The following is a 22,338-nucleotide window of genomic DNA, read 5'->3' as shown; positions in this document are numbered from 1 at the left end:
GAGTCATTGGATTTAAATAGGAATAACATCGAAAAACTCAGCGAAGGGGAATTGAGTCTGAAATCCCTCAAGCACCTAGTCATGAACCTTGACCAGTTATGGAAAAAAGCCTTCTTGGAAGGACTAGATGAACTTGACACATTTAGTCTAAATTTAAATATCAACTTTTTCAAAATTACATCTTCACCTCCCCATGAGTTACAATGGCGAAACTATAATACCACCTTTCTGCAGAGCCTGAAGAACTTAACAATACAATTAAGTCCAGTAATGCATTTCACATCCATCGTAAGGGACATTATCTCAGATATGAAACATTTGGAACATTTGAAAGTTGTCAGTGATAAACAACGAGACACAAACGCATATAAAAATGTACTACAGCTGAAGACTCTTTCCTTAATAAACTGTAATGTGACATCCCTGGATTTCCTGGCACAAGCCAATCTAACTCGACTCTCCTGGCTGGATCTGAGCCAGAATGAGTTGACGGTGATCAATATCTCTGTGTTCAGTTTCCTCCCTGCTCTCAGGTTTATTAAAATGAATGACAACCATTTGGCTTGTGATTGTTCTAATGCTGACTTTCAGCAGTGGATGCAGAATAACTCACCGCTGCATGGGTGGCTTTCCTCTGGATAAAAAGGGAACCAGGTTTCTGGACTTTGACTATCATTCCTGTGAGCAGATGGACACATTTCCTCCACTTGTGTGATTGTGCCAACTCTGCTCACATCCTTCACCTACCACTTCCTGCGTTCGCATCTTTTCTATGCCTACTACCTCTTCCTGGCCTTGCTTTATGATGCCAAGGAAAGAAAGAAGGGGTCTCCTCAACGCTACGATGCCTTCATCTCCTACAACGTTCACGATGAGCTCTGGGTTTACAGAGAAATGCTTCCAGTGCTGGAGGGAGAGCAGGGCTGGAAACTCTGTCTGCACCACCGAGACTTCCCACCAGGTACAACAAACCATTCTCTATATCTTTCTTATACTGTAATTACAGTGTATACATCTGTCTGTCTCTTTATGTTAACAACGCTTATAGCTCTCTGTCTGAAAAACGGTTGTCTTTAGGATGAATTATTATTACAGTAGACCTATCATGTGATACTGTGTATATATGTCTCTCAAGACGTTTTGAACGTGGTTTGAATTAATGTTGGTATGTTGTTTTCAGGTAAACCCATCATAGAGAACATTACAGATGCCATCTATGGCAGCAGAAAGACCATCTGTGTGATCAGCCATCATTACCTGGAGAGTGGAGAGTGAATGGTGCTCTAGAGAGATCCAGATGGCCAGGTAGGGGAGACATTTCTCTGATGTTTCACTGCAAATCCATGGAAAAAAGTATGAGGGACACATTTACACACAGCAGCACAATGTGTGTTAAATGCCGACTTGACGGTCATTATTTTGTATGTTTTATGGAATATAATATTAGATGACGAATGAATGAATGAATAATAAAAAAATAGTATGTTTTTATTATTATTATGAATAACAGCAACCAATCAACTGCAGCTTCATTCCGTCCCCACTCCCCCTAACTTCTCCCTCCACCATCAGAAACTGGCTGATGAAACATTTTTAAACAATGAAATCCTTTTGGTTCAATAAAGTTTTCCTCCTTTTAACATCAAGTGTGCCCGGATCTCCGCTTTGTTCTATAATGAAATCCTTTCATTGGGATATGTCTATGATTTTCATATTGCCATATTTGGTAACGCTTTTAGAAAAGCAATATTAAGCCATGCAACACTGTGGTTTACTGTCTGTGACCTGTGACGTTACAACAGCTATAGGAGGGTCTGAACTTAAGCACTGTACGTGCTCCGTCACTTCTCATTTGGGTAAACCACAGCCTCTTGTGGATTACTGTAGTACCTTGAATACGGAATACTCCAAACAAAAGGTTACGGTATCAATATGCGGGTTGTTTATTTCTGAAGTGTCACATAAACACTGCGCCAAGAATATGTCACTTCCTCCCAAGAGGTGGTTGACTGACTATCACTGTCCAGTCCTAGTCTGGTACGCTTGTGCCACCTCTTGGCCAGGTCACGTAACAACAGTCTCTGACATGCCCACAACATAACAATTACATTGCTGAACTGCCGTGTGTGGATGTAGAACAAGTGAACAACGTTAAGAAGAACTAAAGATATGGGTGTTGTAAACAAAACACTGAGGTGGATCACAGTGCTATATGGCTCAGACCCGTGCGTCGGCCTGGCGAGTGCTACCTGCGCATGGCTATTGAATTAGAGGAATTGAACATTCACTCACTGAATGTGTGTTTTCTGTTTCTGAGAATGTGTTTGTTGATGATACCTACTATCAGAATATCCTCTTCATTTCGACCATGGTTCCTTTATTCAGGTCTCACGTTTATAGACTATACAATCAATGTCGAATGGTTTAGAGTTCTGATTCGGATTACAGTTCAGGTTTTAGTCTAAAGAGTCAACCAACACTTTTAAACTTCCAAAATGGAACCTACACAGCCTCACTTCCTGGACCTTTTACTACTATGGGCCGCTTTCCCCCCACAGCGCCCCCTATGTACAATTTTCTGTACACTACATGTAGGTGTTAAATAATAAACCATCGTTTTACTTTAAACTAATACATTCCCTTATAGTTATCTCCATTCTCCACACCAGGTAGCCTATGCTATAAGAATACAATAAGAATACATGGACTGGAAATTCCCTTTCACACATTCATGTAGCACTATGAACTTTATTTACAGAAAACATATACGTAAATTGATGCAATAAGTAGTCTCCTGTGTGCATCTACCGTCTGTTTGATGAACAGAAGGACGTGTTGATCCTGGTGTTTCTGGAGGACATTCCAGCCCACCAGTTGTCTCCCTACTATCACATGAAGAGGCTGGTGAAGAGACACACCTACCTGAGCTGGTCCCGGGCTGGACAGCACCCTGGACTGTTCTGGCAGAACCTACGCAGAGCTCTGCAGGACACACCTCACACTGACCTGACCTCCTGAACCACCTGAGACCGCAGCATGCCTGTTCTGGAGAGAAATGAAACCATAATGTGTGTGGACTATTGCAATGCACTCCTCATCAGGATCCCTGGCAAGAGCCTCAGAAAGCTCCAATACATACAAAACAGCGCTGCCAGGATCCTGATGAGGGTGCGTAAGAGAGAGCACATCACACCCATCCTCAAATCACTTCACTGGCTCCCCATCGCATCCCGGACCGAGTACAAGATTTCCCTGCTGACACATCAGTGCATCCATGGTACCGCCCCCCCCTACCTCAAAGAACTCATATCCCTTCAGTCATCATCACGCAACCTCCGCTCTTCGAACACCAACCTCCTCAAACCCGTCATGACCAAGTTGCGAACCATGGGCGACCGGGCCTTTTGTTCGGTGGCCCCTGACCTGTGGAATGCTCTTCCGGAACAGCTCAGAGCACCACAGTCTACGGACACTTTTAAGAGAGGACTTAAAACTCACCTTTTTAGTAAAGCTTTTTCATAAATTTGTTTTTAACTGCCCTCTGCCTTAGCCTATATGTTATGTTTTTCTTTTATTGATTTTTGTTTTGTTTTCATTTCATTGTAGCACTTTGAGGTTCATTAGAATGTAAAGTGCATTATAAATAAAATCCATTATTATTATTATTATTATTATTTAGGTATTTTACTGTATATATAATTATGTTCATAACCTCATTACAATCAATGGAAAGTCAAACAAGCAACACTTCTGAGACAGAATGTTGGTAATATTTCCATGTTGACCATGAACAAATTCACTCACCGAGACTAAGTGAAACATCGCTTCACACTGCAACACATTTTTTTCAACTATACTCTCATACAATGTTCTTTTTTGTTGTCTACTCTCCGCCAGGCCGAAGGCGTGACCGAGACTATGTTTTGGCCCCTGCCCTGTGTGTGCGTGCGCGACGTGCGTGCGTGTGAACAGCTAATTTCCGCCACTGTTGGAGCTTTGGACGTGAAACTGCACACACACTCCCTGGAGGCCAGAGCAGAACCTGTTTCACATTGTCCTGTTATAGCGCCACCATGAGACTCTGAGACTTTGATTAGACATATATGTAAGCTAACAATGATAATAGTGCTGCTCTAATGTCTGTAAGATAGAGCCCTATATTTAAACTAACAATGATAACACTGTCGTGTCTAATGTCTGTAAGATAGGGCCCTATATTTAAACTAACAATGATAACACTGTCGTGTCTAATGTCGTGTAAGATAGGGCCCTATAATTGCAATATACAATGCCGGCATAATTAGCAGATGCTCTTTGTTACGATTCAATACTAAGTACATCGGACCCTCGTCTGGTTCTGGTGTGGGACGACCCGGTTGACATTTCCATGGTTCGGACATACGGACATTTACGGGCAGGCCTGCTCGGGAGAGGACATTAACGTGACACGAGACTGGGGTCACATCAAATCACTCACAAGGTTTATTACACTTACAGGAACATATATATATGCTTGGAAACTTCATGTCCTACTGACGTCACTGACTAGACATCACAATCACTGCCTGCAGCACGCGGCCTTCAGCGTGACCCCTAACAGACCTAGAGTATGTTACAGTTCCGGCAGTGCACCTTACACATATATCCATACACATATATAAGTACATTGCATATTCACGTACAAGTACCTGTTATCAGTACACAGCCTGTTGGATGTTATTACAACACTCTTTATCCAGAGTGTTTTACAGTAACACATACATCATCCTTACAGTAACACATACAGCACCTTTGCCTTGGAACTCCCTGCCCTTGGGTCAGAGTCAGTGTGTTCTTTTAAAACGCTTTTAAAAACAGCTTTGTATGTCAAGTGTTTTTTCCTAATATTGTTTTTTCCAATTGTTATTGATGCCCTGTTATTTTTAAAGTTTTATTGTTTCTGATGTCTTGATGTTATTTGATTATTATGGCTATTATGATTGCTGTTTATAACCTGTCACTTTGTAACTATAAGTATATGTTTGGAAGGTGCTATATAAATAAAAAATAATTAATTCGTCAAATGCATAGAGACAGTGTAGTACTAAACAGTCTAATATCTAAAAAATCACACCTGTGTGAAGTGAGGGGCGCTAATATATTAAAGTTGAACTCATGTTGCTATGATTAGTGATGATGTAATGGTGATGTAAAACAAACGGTGACAAAACAAACATTAAATTATCTTAATTGTTAATGGCATTTAATGTTTGTGTTAGGGACAGGATGATGTCAATTTTCCCTTCATTGTCAATGGCATTATTAAAACAAACATTGAACTAAAAACAAACTTTAAACCTGTATATAGGAGGGGCTAAATATATATCACACCTGTGTGAAGTGAGGGGAGCTCTTATCATCATGATACATCATCATATATCATCTAATTCTGGCCAATCACAATTTCCGTCCTCACTTTTGTCATCAATGTTTGCGTTTACACAATGTTTGTGTTTTGCTTACACAAACACTCAAAATTAGTCATAGGAAACGGTAACAAAACAATGTTTGAAAACAACGCTGGCTATCCATTGTCAATGGCATTCATTGTTTGTGTTAACACAATGTTTGTGTTTACACAAATCCTCAAAGCTGGACAACAAATATATCATCTGAACATTTAAACTATCCAAACTATAGGATGCCAGATTGCCAGGTCAACAAATGGACCTGGCATCTGTCTAAATAACATCTGAATTACATTTTAAACTTATTTGCATAAGACTGCATGGTCGTCAAGGCTAGGTCAAGTAAGGTGCAGCAAGCCAAATAACGTCATGATAACGTTTCACAGCCCTTATGGGGATGATCTTTAAGTAATTTCCAGGACGTCTTCACCAGTTTAAATAATATATCTTATTCTGGGCCAGATCTGACTAGTTATGATATGACTTAAGTTGATATGGCCTCGATCCCTGCCCACTTTGACAGGCTGGGATGGCTTAGGGTCGACGACAGAGTACAGCATCTTGCAATGGGTCTGGTCCACAAGATTCGATACACCACCAAGATACCCATGTACCTGTCTAAATACTTCCTTAATGTAAACAAAGTCCACACCCACAACACCAGAGGGAGTGCAACAAACCATGTACAACCCAGATTCGGCACAAACAAGGGACTAAATTATTTTCGCTCCTATGCCACCAAAATGTGGAACGCCCTACCAACAGTCATTAAGACATGTGAATCCCTTGACTCCTTCAAAACCACTCTCAAAGGGCACCTACGGATGGCTGCAATTCGAAACTGGCCTCTGTAAAATCTGAATCCCCCCCCACCCCATTTCCCCTCACTGTATATGTATCTTTTCCCTTTTTGCTTTATGATGAATTCCTGTTCTGTTCTTTAGCTACATAGAAGTGTCTATTTGTATGTCTCTAAATGTTTTGATGAATTGAACAATGTGGACCCTGTTGTAAACAAGTGTAATGCTTAATTGGGTCGTCCACTCACAGTTAACAGTCTTTGTATTGAGTTTGTGCTTAAAATGTACTGTAAATTCTACAAACTGTTAATAAATATTTCAATCAATCAATCAAAAAACTGGGTGTTCCAGGTATGCCAAAAACTGGCCAATCACAGCTCGTCCCTCCGGCCTATGGGATATGATATATCCTTACAATTAATCCCCCCAATGCAATGCATTATAGTAGTAGTAGTCAGAGGAACTTTATTATCTCTGCTGTCCAGTCAACAACACGTCAACAACAACGGTAGGTTGGTTTTTCCCTCAAAAGTTCTTAAACTATTTATAGATAAATCAATGCCAGTTGCTGCACGACAGTAATGTTTTATTTTCTTTACTTTGTGGATGAACATATGGACGCATGTGATTGCTATAACTACTTCTAGGAAGTAGTTAACGTACACACTTTACGCCCTTAACACGAAAAGAGCCGTAGGCTACAATTAAGGCTCCAGACTTCCCAAAACAAACTGGTCGGGCTCCTATACTAAGGGCCGATTCATACTCCTATTTTACCGCTGTTTCGGCGCTGTAGTGCCGAAATGATTTCGGCTCGTCAGAAATTTTCAGTAGCACCGAAGAGCCGTCTTTAGGACGGTACCCGCCCCCCCGAACCTCAAATGACGTCAAATTGTAGGCTCTACAGTGCCGAAGCGACTTTTATTCGGCTCTAAAATAGGAGTATGAATCGGCCCTTAGCCTCACCCCCCGAACCTCTGCCCACTTTGACAGGCTGGAATGGCTTAGAAGTTAGGGTCGATGACAGCATCTTGCAATGGGTCACTCTGGTCCACAAGATTCGATACACCACCAAGATACCCATGTACCTAGATACTTCCTTAATGTTAACGAAGTCCACTCCACAGTCTAGCCCAAACATTTAGAATCTCGTAGAGGGTTTTTTTCGATTCTGACGAAGAGAGATTCGTCAGAATCGAAAAAAACCCTCTACGAGATTCTAAATGTTTGGGCTATCCACAGTCCACACCCACAACAAAACCATGTGCAACCCAGATTCGGCACAAACAATCAAGGGACTAAATTATTTTCGCTCCTATGCCACCAAAATGTCATTAAGACATGCGACGCGTTGTGAGCTTGTAGATCGGCAAAAATAAGTTTTACTGTACCTGTACACAAGAAGTAACATGCTACAACCTTGAACCTACAACTGTAATATCAAGATCTTCTGCATACATGTGTTACATAACAAAATAAGATTGGCCTACAACTTGTAGGTATATCATCCTATTTGGTCATATCAATGTAAAAGTCCCTAAAATGTCTCTGATATTTCATACATTTGATCATTTGTATGTAGTAATAATAATACATTTGTATTTAATATCTCAGCCATGCTAGGGCTAGATATTAGCCTAACTACACGTCATGCATGATGTCAGACACATGTACTCACTGCAAAGTATGTTGATATTATCTCGGTTTACTTTCACTTTCAGTTGAGCTATTCTTCAAAGTATTTGTTCAGCATGGGCTACTATAGGGTACAGTTCATTGTAGAGATGCACCAATATGGAAATTCATGGCCCGATACACCAATGTTTCAAATAACAGTTTTGCCTATAGCTGATACTGATACCGATATATAATGTTTATATAATTTTTGTTGTTTTTATTTCCCACTTTTGTGCCACAAATATGTATATATCTTCAATACAAGAAATTAATGTTCAGAATCTACAGCTTGGGAGGCTTTAGATAACCAACATAGCCAACGCAAAATGTATGCTTATCAACAACAGATAAATAAGGCTCAGCCTGTCATTGTTTTAACCGCCGGCCATGTTTACATTTCCTCCACAGTTCATTGGCAGAGCGTCGTACGTAGGATCGTCATGTCGTTCGACTGTGATGCAGATACAGGAAACAACGGGGATGATGTCGACGCCCAGTGGCAGTGGCCCGGGAGGTACAGTGGCCGTCTTGGAATCCAGGATCGATTGTCTGAACCCCTAAGACAAGACTGTCTGAACCCCTAGACAAAGACTCTGTCTGAACCCCTAAGACAAAGACTCTGTCTGAACCCCTAAGACAAGACTCTGTCTGAACCCCTAGACAAAGACTCTGTCTGAACCCCTAAGACAAGACTCTGTCTGAACCCTTAAGACAAGACTCTGTCTGAACCCCTAGACAAAGACTCTGTCTGAACCCCTAGACAAAGACTCTGTCTGAACCCCTAAGACAAGACTCTGTCTGAACCCCTAGACAAAGACTCTGTCTGAACCCCTAAGACAAGACTCTGTCTGAACCCCTAGACAAAGACTCTGTCTGAAACCCCAAAGACTGTCTGAACCCCTAAGACAAAGACTCTGTCTGAACCCCTAGACAAAGACTGTGTCTGAACCCCTAGACAAAGACTGTGTCTGAAACCCCAAAGACTGTCTGAACCCATAAGACAAAGACTCTGTCTGAACCCCTAGACAAAGACTCTGTCTGAACCCCTAAGACAAGACTCTGTCTGAACCCCTAGACAAAGACTCTGTCTGAACCCCTAGACAAAGACTCTGTCTGAACCCCTAAGACAAGACTCTGTCTGAACCCCTAGACAAAGACTCTGTCTGAACCCCTAGACAAAGACTCTGTCTGAACCCCTAGACAAAGACTCTGTCTGAACCCCTAAGACAAGACTCTGTCTGAACCCCTAAGACAAAGACTCTGTCTGAACCCCTAGACAAAGACTCTGTCTGAAACCCCAAAGACTGTCTGAACCCCTAAGACAAGACTCTGTCTGAACCCCTAAGACAAAGACTCTGTCTGAACCCCTAAGACAAAGACTCTGTCTGAACCCCTAAGACAAGACTCTGTCTGAACCCCTAAGACAAAGACTCTGTCTGAACCCCTAAGACAAAGACTCTGTCTGAACCCCTAAGACAAAGACTCTGTCTGAACCCCTAAGACAAAGACTCTGTCTGAACCCCTAAGACAAAGACTCTGTCTGAACCCCTAGACAAAGACTGTCTGAAACCCCAAAGACTGTCTGAACCCATAAGACTCTGTCTGAACCCCTAAGACTCTGTCTGAACCCCTAAGACTCTGTCTGAACCCCTAAGACTCTGTCTGAACCCCTAAGACTCTGTCTGAACCCCTAAGCCAAATTCCAATACCCAAAGTCTCGGTCACTCACACTCGATCACTGAACAGCACGTGGTACAGTCAGTCTTTAAGGCTAAAAGGATATCAACACTGTTTCAAGATTTAACAAGAATAGTTTCTAGTTATCACTGAATAACGGATTATTCAACAACCTACTTTAGATTTTCAATGCTGCAAACAAACAATCAACAATCAATTCAACAGATGCACTTATTTGTTGAGGTTATTATTATTGTTTATTCTTATTATTATTATCCACTACCTCAAAACCTAGATACCAGCCCTATGCTACACCAGTCATGGTGTCACACCATTGTATGTTGGTATGTTGCTAGATAGGTAGGGGGGGGAGTATGCAGGAACTGTAATTAGGCAGGTATTTTAAGTACTGGCCTGTCTCTCTCCATTATTGAGGGTAAAACTATGCATGTGACATCTCACATCATCACCATACCCGGAAGTTAGGGCCTACTGAGTGTAAAAAAAACTACTTTGTGGCCTTGGTCCATAAACAACCTTAAAGTCACTTTGAAACTGGCTTTGCCACTCACTTTATGCATGCCAATACCCTCCATTGGCAGAGAGAGACGTTGTTACTTATATCCATGGAGTACCTGAGTGACATGCCTATTGTGTCATGACACAGACATATTAAATGTACAGTTGTACATTTAATATTTAGGTCAGTCTGTGCTCTCCTACTGTATATGTGGACATGAATAAATGGTTAAAACTTGTGTCACAGGGAATGGGATAATGACGTCTGGTGGGACTCAGACAAGTACAGCTACAAACCAGAACTCAGCATGGGCACCTGCATCATCATCAACAACAAGACCTTCCACGCTAACACGGGTAATAATTATGTCAACTAAATGACACAACTAAAAAATATTATTATTATTTTTTTTTTTATTATTGGTTTCAAAATTGGTTGTCAGTTCTAGACTCGACACGTTACACTCTTGTATGATGACATAGGGCATCGGTTTACGGTAAACAAACCATAAAAAGTGCCATATAAACCATATACAATATGCAGCAATATGCCCTGGCTGACATAGTCGTGTTGACAAACTGACAAAGGCTGAAACTAAAAGCATTTTATATGTGCGAACACACAGTCTTATTATTATATTATATTATATAGTTATATACTTGGATAATGAAACAAGTCCTTTATATGAGGGATAGGCAACCTCAGGCACGGGTGCCAACATTGGCACAGGGGAGGGTGATCACTGACACACTGGCAAGTGTGAGAGATAGTTTTCTAAACAATTTAGTAATTTACAGCCAAATTACATCCTGCACATAACTTGACATTCATTCAAACTGATAAGTGACCGGGGAGGGAGTCTGGGAGATAGGTGGGTGGGTTATTGCTCCGAGTAGTCTAATGATAATTAGGCTACAATAAGGTTATGTATAGCCGAAGCCTATGGACAGACATCATCAGTTGAAATATGTAATTTTTAAGTGTTTATAGCTCTGTCATTCTTCATTACTTCATGTCAGAATGCTTTATTGTGTGTGTGTGTGTGTGTGTGTGTGTGTGTGTGTCTCTGTGTGTGTGTGTGTGTGTGTGTGTGTGTGTGTGTCTGCGCGCGTACAGGGATGACGGTCCGTAATGGCACAGAGGTTGACGCGGCCGCTGTCTTTAAGACCTTCGCTGGGCTCGGCTACAAGACCAAAGTGGCCAACGACCAGACTGTATGCCAGATGCATAACCTCTTATACAAAAGTATGTTTACTATTATTACATATTTAACAGACGGTGCAAGCTGCCCTGCCCGTAATCTTCAGGCACTGATGAAATTAGGGCCCATAATCACAGATAAGAAACCCTCTTCCATGGGTCTTCAACAGGTGGTCCTCAGAGTTACTACAGGAGGCCTGTAGGAACTGCTTTTTTCTCCTTACATCAACCACTTAAAATCACTTGGAAACTAAAAACGTTCAACAGTCACACGTTTAAGCAATACAAGCAAAACCAGTTCTGCCAAGACTTTAGTATTGTCCCATTTTCCCATCAACTAATAGAAAAGTATAATCTTTTAGTGGTATTTAATAAATACAATACAAATTTAGCCTAACAATCCCTAGTAAAATGCCTCCCCCAAGACCAGTCTAAAATATAGCTGGAAATCAAAGGTCTGGACACATGTTAAACAATGTCTGTGTCTCTCCTCCGTTCCTCTCCTTCACAGTATCCCAGGAGGACCACAGTGGATGTGCGTCGTTTGTGTGCGTGATGCTGAGCCACGGAGAAGAGGGGATAATCTGCGGAACGGATAACGTAGTAGATCAAAGAAAACTGACGGAAATGTTCATAGGAGACCGCTGTCCGAGTCTGGTGGGGAAACCCAAGCTCTTCTTCATACAGGTCAGTCACGCATATGGACGCACGCACATGTAGCAGAGACTCAGAGCCTCTGCCTGATGGCCTCAAAAGTCTAATATCTCCGCCGGTCCAGAGGGATATCCCTTTGGTCTAGTGGTTAAGATGTTCACCCGGTAGGCCCGAGTTCAAATCCCGGGTTACATTGGTGCCGTGACCCGGATCGGGTTTCCTCGTGGGAGGAGATCAAAAAGGAGGTGAGGGAAGCAGAGCCCCTCAGAGTCTAGTGGTTAAGATGTTGGACTTTCACGCGGGAGGCCCGAGTTTGAATCCCGGGTGTTACACACAGTTTTACAAACAGCATATGATGTTATTATTCCCTGAGCCAAGCTTGCGCCTAACCGCATACCTGAATGGGACTGGGTGTTACAATCCGTTTATACCATCAGAAACAAAAGGCAATGTCTACCAGTAAGTGCAGCGAATCACCGGCCCGGCACATGTGGCACCCGAGCCTGTCATTAGCGTGACAATGAACAAAGTTCATCCAAGACTCCATGACATCTCTGGGGTCCACCATACCAAACCAGCAACCCGCCGCATCCACCGGCAGGGGCATTGATTGATTGATTAACAGTGTGCAGAATTACATTACATTTCAAGCACAACTCAATACAAAAACTGTTCGAGTGGACAACACTATAGAGGGTATGCGTGTGACATCATCATCAAACCAGGACGTTATGCAGGAACGCCTACTGAGTGGCAAAAAACTACTTCCTGGCCTCGACAGCCCATAAATCCAAACAGAAAAGTCCTGTCTGATTGAATTAAACAACGTTAAATGATGTTAAACTCACTTTGCATGTTGCTTTGCCACTCGATTTGCCACTCGATGTGCCATACACTTTAAGCATTATGTGCATATACCCTCTATAACGGCATTACACTTGTTTACAATAGGGCCCATCGTCCTATCGCTCAATTCATCAATACATTCAGAGACACTGAGCCAAGCCTGGTGGTGAAGCAGCTTTCTGCTTCTACGGGCCGACGGCGTGGAACAAACTCCCACTGTACCTTCGACAGGCAGCCTCTGTAGACATTTTTAAAGCTCAGCTCAAGACCCACTTCTACACTGCTTTTAATTGATCTTATTATTTTTTTGTTATTCATGTCCTCACTGTATTGCATTACTGCTATTATTTTTAATGTTGTATGCCTTATGCTTTTCTTTTCTTTCTTTCTCCATTGCTCTGCTCATGTCATGAAAGGTGCTATACAAATAAAGTTGTATTTATTATTTATTATATATGTCTGTACCAGGCGTGTCGTGGTACAAACCGAGACTCTGGCGCTGTGCCAAGCTCTGTGGACAGTGCCCCAGTCCCGTCAGAAGAACGCACAGGAACGATTCCCGTGGAGGCGGACTTCCTGTACGCTTACTGTACTGCACCAGGTAAGTCATGTGACAACAGATGATATTCAAAGATAAGATTTGCACAACTCTTCATTATTTTTTTCAAAAATAGCAGATCTACAAGCTTGTATCGCTGTGAGCTCGTATGTATTGAAGTATTCAATCATGCTTTCCCGGTCTTAAGGGGTTTAAAGTTTACAAAACAAAATGCTACTGCCAGTGCATTAAGGCCTATTCATACTCATACGACGTCACTGAGCCGCGGTGGTCACCGCTCATACAAGCACATCTCTCTGTTTTTTACTAACCACCGTTTCGGAGGTCACCTTATCACCTAATACTGGGGTATGAACGAATAGGAGGTCACCTTATCACCTAATACTGGGGTATGAACGAATAGGAGGTCACCTTATCACCTAATACTGGGGTATGAACGAATAGGAGGTCACCTTATCACCTAATACTGGGGTATGAACGAATAGGAGGTCACCGTATCACCTAATACTGGGGTATGAACGAATAGGAGGTCACCTTATCACCTAATACTAGGGTATGAACGAATAGGCCTTTCCTCCATCAACCAAAAGCCACAGTGTTCTGATATGAACAGTGTTAGATTTTAGTGATAGTCTCTTGAATAGTTTTCATTTAGTTCTAGTCACATTTTAGTCACCTGGAATGTTTTGGTGTTAATCTAGTTTTAGTCGACTAAATATCATAAGATTTTAGTCGACTAAATCTACAGTTGATTTAGTCGAACAAAATGTATTTTGGCGGGCCCTGTTGCCGTCGCAATGACTCGCTGAAAATAGCTGATCTAGCGCAACGTGTTGTGAGATTGTAGATCGGCTATTTTCAGCACGCAACTAATTGTAAAATGACTCATAGGCCTACTGGATTTCTTGTCCACTAGTCCCTTCCTAACATTTTAGTCTATAGTTTTTATTTGTTGATGGAATTGTCAGTATATTCAGTCTTAGTTTTAGTCATCATAGCTTAGTTTCCATTTAGTTTCCGTCAGTGAAAAAAGGTCGCCAAACATTTTTCATCTTAGTTTTAGTCGACGAAATCAACACTGCTTCTGAAGCCGTACACGTTTCATTCCACCCTCCAGGCTACTCCTCGTGGAGGTCCAAGACGGGCGGCTCGTGGTTCATACAGGCTCTGTGTGAGATGCTCCAGCACCACAGCAAGGATCTGGACCTGGTGAAGATCATGACCCGGGTCAACTACAAGGTGGAGCTGGACTTCGGGACCAAGTTCACCGAGCCGAACAACCAGAAGCAGATGCCGTGCATGGTCCACATGCTGACCAAGGAGTTCTACTTTCCCTACCTGTACCAGGACCCCCAAGCTCAGCCCCAGTACCCCCAGGTGTAGGCTATATGTACACCTACAGTAGGTGTACATAAAACCTCTCGTATTCAACCTCTTAAGCCTTAGCACCCCATGTTGTTTTGTTCTGTTATGGCAACTTACGGGTGACTTATTTGTATAGATTTAATTTGGAAATGTAAGAATGAATGTTTCATTCATGCCACAGTGTGCATGTGGAGAGAAAAGAAAAGTTGTTCTATATTTGTTTTGGTTGCTTTATTTTGTTTTAAGAGTCATTTTGGAAAATGGACGTGCAGTTGTAATTAATGTGTTCTATCGGTTGCTTGTTTTTGTTTTAAGAGTTCTTTGGGAATAGATTATATGCCGTTGTAATTTACCTTTTTTGTTTGTAAAGTGTTTTGTTAGGCACATTGAGCGATTTTATATTGAGCATTTTTGAAATAATAAAAAAAAAGGAACCATAACATTTGTAGATTATGACCAATCATTTTACTTTCGTGACTTGTGCCTTTTGTGTGACTACGTTTGGCTGACGGTGGTAGATTTGGTTGTCGAGCTGAAACCTTTTATCTAATCTCCATATTGTAAATGGTGCATTTCATTTATATAGCGACTTCTATCCACGGTGCTTTACAGAGATTGTGCATTACATTCACCCATTCACACACCGATGACAGAGGAAACCATGCAAGGCACCAACCTGCACATCGGGAGTAATTAGTAATTAGTAATTAGTCCTATTTAATAGTATTTCTATCTCTGGGACCCCCAATTTATATTGTACAATCAATGCTAATTTAACTCTGAGGGTGTACAAATGGACCCGTTAGGTTCCATTTGTACACTGAGTTACAGACCCATAAGGGTCCATTTGGTTACAAACTATCATCTAGCTGGGTCCCACTGGTCTAGTGATCATGTGTACACTGCTGGTTCTCAAGACTTCATTCCAAGGACCCAGTTTGATATCGATGAGAACCCCCCCCCCCCCCCCCCATTTGATACTATCAGGCGATGCGAGAGTGTCTGTCTAGCCAACTCGGTGAGTCGGGTCTCCTGAATCACTGCCGTCACTTAACATCAGGTTCTTGAGCTCGGGGGCTCTCAATAATTTGATGACCGGTGCAGGTCTCCTACTGACTAATGACCTGGTCGTCAAATTATTGGCTTGGGGACTTGGCCTGTTATAACGCTACTATGAGGCTGATTTGTCATTGAAAATGTCAAGTGGCATTGCTTCTCCAGCCTCGTGGACTCGTGCACTCGGGCCCTGCGTTCATGATTTGCAGCATTTTGTACAAAACGGGCCAGGCCTGGAAAAGATTGGAAGGCAATCTTAGCCAATCAGTGTAGAATCTGAGAAATCCAACAGACTCGTCTTGATCACATAGACTACAGCGATCATGTGTCAAATTTGGGGCAGAGGTTCGTCGTTGGCATCCAGGGAGTGTGTGCAAAGTTTGTCATCAACCGGGTTAGTGCCACATAAACACTCAAACACTGCGCCAAGAATATGTCACTTCCTCCCAAGAGGTGGTTGACTGACTACTACTCACTGTCCAGTCCTAGTCTGGTACGCTTGTGCCACCTCTTGGCCAGGTCACGTAACAACAGTCTCTGACATGCCCACAACATAACAATTACATTGCTGAACTGCCGTGTGTGGATGTAGAAGAAGTGAACAACGTTAAGAAGAACTAAAGATATGGGTGTTGTAAACAAAACACTGAGGTGGATCACAGTGCTATATGGCTCAGACCCGTGTGTCGGCCTGGCGAGTGCTACCTGCGCATGGCTATTGCATTAGAGGAATTGAACATTCACTCACTGAATGTGTGTTTTCTGTTTCTGAGAATGTGTTTGTTGATGATACCTACTATCAGAATATCCTCTTCATTTCGACCATGGTTCCTTTATTCAGGTCTCACGTATAGACTGCAATCAATGTCGAATGGTCTAGAGTTCTGATTCGGATTACAGTTCAGGTTTTAGTCTAAAGAGTCAACCAACACTTAACATTTTTAAACTTCAAAAATGGAACCTACACATCCTCACTTCCTGGACCTTTTACTACTATGGGCTGCTTTCCCCCCACAGCGCCCCCTATGTACAATATTCTGTACACTACATGTAGGTGTTAAATAATAAACCATCGTTTTACTTTAAACTAATACATTCCCTTATAGTTATCTCCATTCTCCACACCAGGTATGCTATAAGAATACATGGACTGGAAATTCCCTTTCACACATTTATGTAGCACTATGAACTTTATTTACAGAAAACATATACATATTTAAAAAATTGATGCAATAAGTAGTTACTTAAGTGTTACTTAATGTAAATTACAGTTGACTGAGTGTAAGTGTCCTCTGGTCTCCTGTGTGCAATGTGCATCTAACGTCTGTTTGATGAACAGAAGGACGTATTGATCCTGGTGTTTCTGGAGGACATTCCAGCCCACCAGTTGTCTCCCTACTATCACATGAAGAGGCTGGTGAAGAGACAGACCTACCTGAGCTGGTCCCGGGCTGGACAGCACCCTGGACTGTTCTGGCAGAACCTACGCAGAGCTCTGCAGGACACACCTCACACTGACCTGGGCTTGAATGAATCAGTGTCCAGATACTTGTAAAACTACGTGAGTGATGACACCAGAGGGACCTCATCTGACCTAATATAAAACTAATGACATCTGGGTACCATGGGCCCTAATTCCGTATGCCTTATCCCTAAACTGCTTTGCCCCATTTTATTTTATTTTATTTTATAAGATTTTATAAGATTTTTCTCCAGTGTGGAATACTGTATACACTGGTGTTGCTTATTTGACCTGTCTAAATACTTCCTCAATGTCAACAAAGTCCACACCCACAACACCAGAGGAAGTTCAACAGTTTGCTCCTATGCCACCAAAATGTAACAGTCAAGACTGTTCCCTTCCCTGAATCCCTTGACTCCTTCAAAACCGCTCTCAAAGGGCACCTACGAACGGCTGCAATTCGAAACTGGCCCCTGTAAAATCTGAATCACCCCCCACCCACCGACCCCTTTCCCCCCCCCCTCACTGTATATGTTTCTTTTCCCTTTTTACTCTTCTGTTCTTTGGCTATATACTGTAGAAGTGTCTCTAAATGTTTTGATGAATTGAACAAGGTGGACCCTCTAGTAAACAAGTGTAATGCTTTATTGAGTTGTCCACTCACAGTTAACAGTCTTTGTATTGAGTTGTGCTTGAAATGCACTGTAAGTCTGCATACTGTTATACATATTTCAATCAATCCATTGTCTTATAGCAGACCTTAAAACAGGTTGTTGTAGTGTGCCACTGCGCCCTCTTGTGGTTCAGATGCGTACGTCAGCCACACTGAACAAAAAGCCTGAATAGAAGGCCTTATGTTTGGACACAGGGACATACGTGTTGTTTACCTTCTCCTAATACTTGACTTATAAAGGTTTCAGCCTCATGTATTTCCAGGCTAATTGAACTGCTGTTCTCAGATTTCAGTCAACATGCCTTTGTTCATCAATGCAGAATCACTTTCTGTGTGTGTGTGTGTGTGTGTGTGTGTGTGTGTGTGTGTGTGTGTGTGTGTGTGTGTATACATGCGAGTATGTGTGTGTGTTCCCTCAACAGTTACCATAGAAACGCTAAGCACTGGTGGAGCTGTGACGAGGGGCCAGTGTCCAAAACACACAAGTCACACTAGCACAGAAAAAACCCACATTTGATGGAAAGTATCAAAATCTTTGTTTATTCATAATGGTCAGTTTTTCTCTTTATGGTCACCACCAACATCCGCCCACCTATAGCTTAAGTAGGTCACAAGTGAAAGTGCACATGCAACAACAGCAAAACTCAGTGATTATTATTAGGCAATTATTGTATAACAGCATCAGTTTAGCAGATCTACAAAATAGCAGACCTACAAGCTCATAGCGCGCCACCGAGTGGCACGCGACGAGCTTGTAGGTCTGCTATTTTTATGGTGTTACATCACTTCAACGTGTACCAATGTCAGTGTTGCACTCAGGGGTTGACAATAAGGTCTCAGACACACATGCCCAGGCAAGTACAGTCAGAGTCAGGTCATGTTCTCTATTTGCCCAAATGTCATGCCCACTTGCATAATATTATGAAGTAAATCGTCCATTATAAAATGACAGGTACAATTTGAAATGTATTTTTACTTTCTGGAGCTGTGCGATGTCATACCTCAATTTGTATGCCAACTATACCTACATTAGCTATGAATATTGACTATGGGTTCACACTTGTTATTTGATATTTTTAAGTGGCAACAGTGAAAACAGCACATTATCGGTAAACAGTGCTCTTATTCTACATTCCACAGAGCAGAAGACAGCACTCTGGCCACGTTCAGGTGTTTAGTCAGTTATCTTTAGTCAGTGCCTGTGCAGGCACTGATCAGTCTAACACACAACCTGTCTGAGATGGGCAAGTGTTTCACCGCGGGCGGAACCCCACATGACTCTCCACCTCTGTATGTGTCTCTGTATCGTGTGGGCCTCCTGTCCGGGCCTCCAACTGCATGGGGGAAGGGAGTGCTTTGGATAGGGGTTAGAGGGGGAGCACCGCCAGGGGTGGCGATAGGGGTTAGAGGGGGAGCACCGCCAGGGGTGGCGAGTAATCAGAATCAGCGTTATTGTCACATCACAGTTTTACGTAAAGAAAAGAAAAGTGTGTGAAAGTCATTTTTGTGCATAGTTCCCATCGTGTCATTTTTTTCCAAGAAAACAAAGAAAGGGAAGAAGAGAGGGGGTGGGGGGTAAGGACGGAGATCTCTAGGCAGGAAAGAAGAAAGTTTGAGAGCTTTTACCACAAAAAGTACAAAAAGATATTTACAAGCTTGTTTGACAAACGGCACAGCTGTAGAGGTCTCTCTTAGCTTATTTACAGTCTGTACAGCCGTAGGGCAGGTGTCCTAGCTCTGGCGTCCGTAGAGGCACTCCAGAGGGTCAGATGAAGTGCCGTGGTGGTGACCACCACCACCACCATTCGAGTCCTTCCTCTCTCCCTGTTGCAAATGGCCGACACGTTCCTCCTTCTCTCTGTGGCGAACGTCCAGGGTCACCGACTTGTTCCCTCCATGCCGTAGGAACCGCAGCCTCTGATGCAGGAGGGTGTCCATCTGGCATGCACCGATGATGTCAGGACGAGCGGCGTCCTGGGCAGGGAACGTGGGAGAGGCCAGGTGGCAGATGGAGAGGAGGTAGTCGTCTGGAGACGCAGGGGGCTGTGCGTGGTCCGCGGCGTGCGCGTCCCTCAACGTCTCCTCTGCTCCTTCTCGGATTGTGGGAAGCTGGAGTCTTCTCTTTGACAGCAGTCTGGAGCGAGTCCGCATGGCTGTGTGGGCGAGAGAGAAGAACCAAAAGTCATGTTTGACACCTTTTGCTCTAGTGGGCAACTACTCAAAATGAAAGCTAAGGCACTTAGAAATTCACATTCCATCCATTTTCATTAACATTTTATGTTGAAGCTATTCTCATGCTCAACGTAATAGTCATTTTCACTCCTCCAATTATAATAATCATCTAATCCTCCTCCTCCTCCTGCACCTCCTGTGAGTCAAGATAAAAGCGTACACTCCAGTTATAAGGTCATCTGTGACCGATTGGGATACAGCACCAACCCTTCAAGTTGATCTGGCATATTTTAAGATCCACAAACAGTTAATATTGTTACAGACAGTACATCATATCCGACTGGAAATGAGGACACATTTTCGTCATCACCTGCTGGCCTCCACTCACCCAGGAGGACCATGTAATCAGAAATTACACGTCATTCTAGTCTGTTAATCTGTCTACCCTCTGTTTACCCTCTTGTAAACAAGTGAAAAGCTTTATGGTGTCGTCCACTCACAGTTAACAGTCTTTGTATTGAGTTGTGCTTGAAATGTACTGTATAATTCAGCAAACTGTTAATACATATTTCAATCAATCAATCAATCAATCTACAACAGTAAAATCATTAATGCCGATTTAACTCAAAATAAGAGCTCCTTAATGCTCCATTAATGTATAGGTTCATGTAACCCAAGGTTAACCCCAATCATCATCTTAATTCATCCTCCATGTTTACTTTGGAGGAGCAGTGTGCAAATACCGTAGACTAAAATACAAACAAACTGAAGCACCATTAAGCTGCAAGGCAACAGAAATAGCCAGGGTATTTTAATGTGTTCCCATGCACACACTGAAGCAAATATGACTGAAGCCTATATTTTCTTATGCAACCCATATTGTTACAGCCCTGCATGAGTGCAGCCCACAATGTCTCCCAGAATGTCTCGCAGACTCCACCTCCGTGCCAAAAATAGTCTGAGCCAAAACCAAAAAAATCCAACCTCTCCCAGTTTCTTCAAGGTGTTGCCGTGGCTAAATATAGCTAACCAGTAACCACCACACCTTTATCCCCTTTCTAAAACTGGAACCATGGGCCTGGGCCATTCAGTGCTCTGAGACTGAGGCAAAGTCTGAAATAAGCAGCTTTTTAGAATGTCACATCTTGCACTTTCAACATGAATGATTATAGGCTTTTCTGCACGGCTTGCATTCACACTCACCTGCTTCCTATGTTGGTCTTTGTCCAAGACAAAGTGGCTCTCCTTCTCTTCTCTTGCTTGTTCCTTTAATTTCCCAAACGCAGCGGATGGTGCCAGTCTGTGTGCGGGGTTGTGTATTGTGTCTTCAGCATGCATGGGGTGATGCCTGTCCCCAGAATCCAACCTGTCTTTCTCTGTTCACAGACAGGAGGAGAATGCAGATGTATCTGCTCCTCATATCCCTCCTCCTATGTCTCTCTCTCTCTCAGTCTCTCTCTCTCTCTCTCTCTCTCTCTCTCTCTCTCTCTCTCTCTCTCTCCTCCCTCCCGCTAGCTCTAGCTCGGTCTCAGTTTGCCCTCCTTCCCTGCTTCTAAAAATAGACTTACCATCCATTTCCTTACCCTGAGCACCGCCATTGGCCAACCGTATTGATGGAGGGGAAGAGAGAGACAGAGATAGAGAGAGGGGGGGGGGGGGGGGGGGGGGCATTGAGTAGGATGAAATAAATATAGTTAATGGTGAGACGTTGATATTGAGGGAGGGGGTGAGTTAATATAGTCACAAGCAATCTTGAAAGAAATATGCCATTTGCCATTTAGTATGTTGTTGTCTCACCAGACTAAAGCACTGTATAGGCCTACATGTATAAATTAAGGCATGTGCAACGTATGTCACATGATCCATTCATTAACCGCTGCTGGTGGTGTTGGCTAGCCTAGTGTTTACTCTCTTAACCCATTCTGACCTGAGATCAGATTCATACGAGGTTTCCACTGGACACACACTGGTCTGATCAACCCATTCTGACCTGAGATCAGATTCTAGAAATGTCAGTCGTTCTCCGATTTTTCAAAAATAGCAGACCTACAAGCTCGTATCGCGCCACTCGGTGGCGCGATATGAGCTTGTAGATCTGCTATTTTTAAATAGCTAAAGCATAACATGATGCCAACACCAAAATGGGTGCCCGTTCAGAATGGGTGAACCTATCCCATATGGCCCCATAGCTAATGCACTCATTGCACTGTAAACATCCCTTATCACCTCA

General features: G+C 42.7%; 1 protein-coding gene across 1 annotated transcript; it reads right to left on the bottom strand.

The window, feature by feature from the left end:
• Positions 1–19,380: 19,380 nt before the first annotated feature.
• On the bottom strand, positions 19,381–21,527 carry LOC310873169 (uncharacterized protein). Its single transcript, XM_083785492.1, has 2 exons — positions 21,312–21,527; positions 19,381–20,089 (listed from the first exon to the last, which is right to left on the bottom strand). Exon 2 carries the CDS (start codon positions 20,085–20,087, stop codon positions 19,668–19,670), a length of 420 nt encoding a protein of 139 aa, XP_083641618.1. The 5' UTR covers positions 20,088–20,089; positions 21,312–21,527; the 3' UTR covers positions 19,381–19,667.
• Positions 21,528–22,338: the final 811 nt, after the last annotated feature.

The sequence above is a fragment of the Protomyctophum parallelum genome (assembly GCF_964188405.1).
Source record: "Protomyctophum parallelum genome assembly, chromosome: 16".
Classification (NCBI taxonomy): Eukaryota; Metazoa; Chordata; class Actinopteri; order Myctophiformes; family Myctophidae; genus Protomyctophum; species Protomyctophum parallelum.
This window is presented reverse-complemented; position numbering and strand designations above follow the sequence as displayed.

What these genes read in the sequence shown, in the direction of transcription:
- LOC310873169 (XM_083785492.1), bottom strand. Translation starts at nt 20,087, where the DNA reads ATGCGGACTCGCTCCAGACTGCTGTCAAAGAGAAGACTCCAGCTTCCC.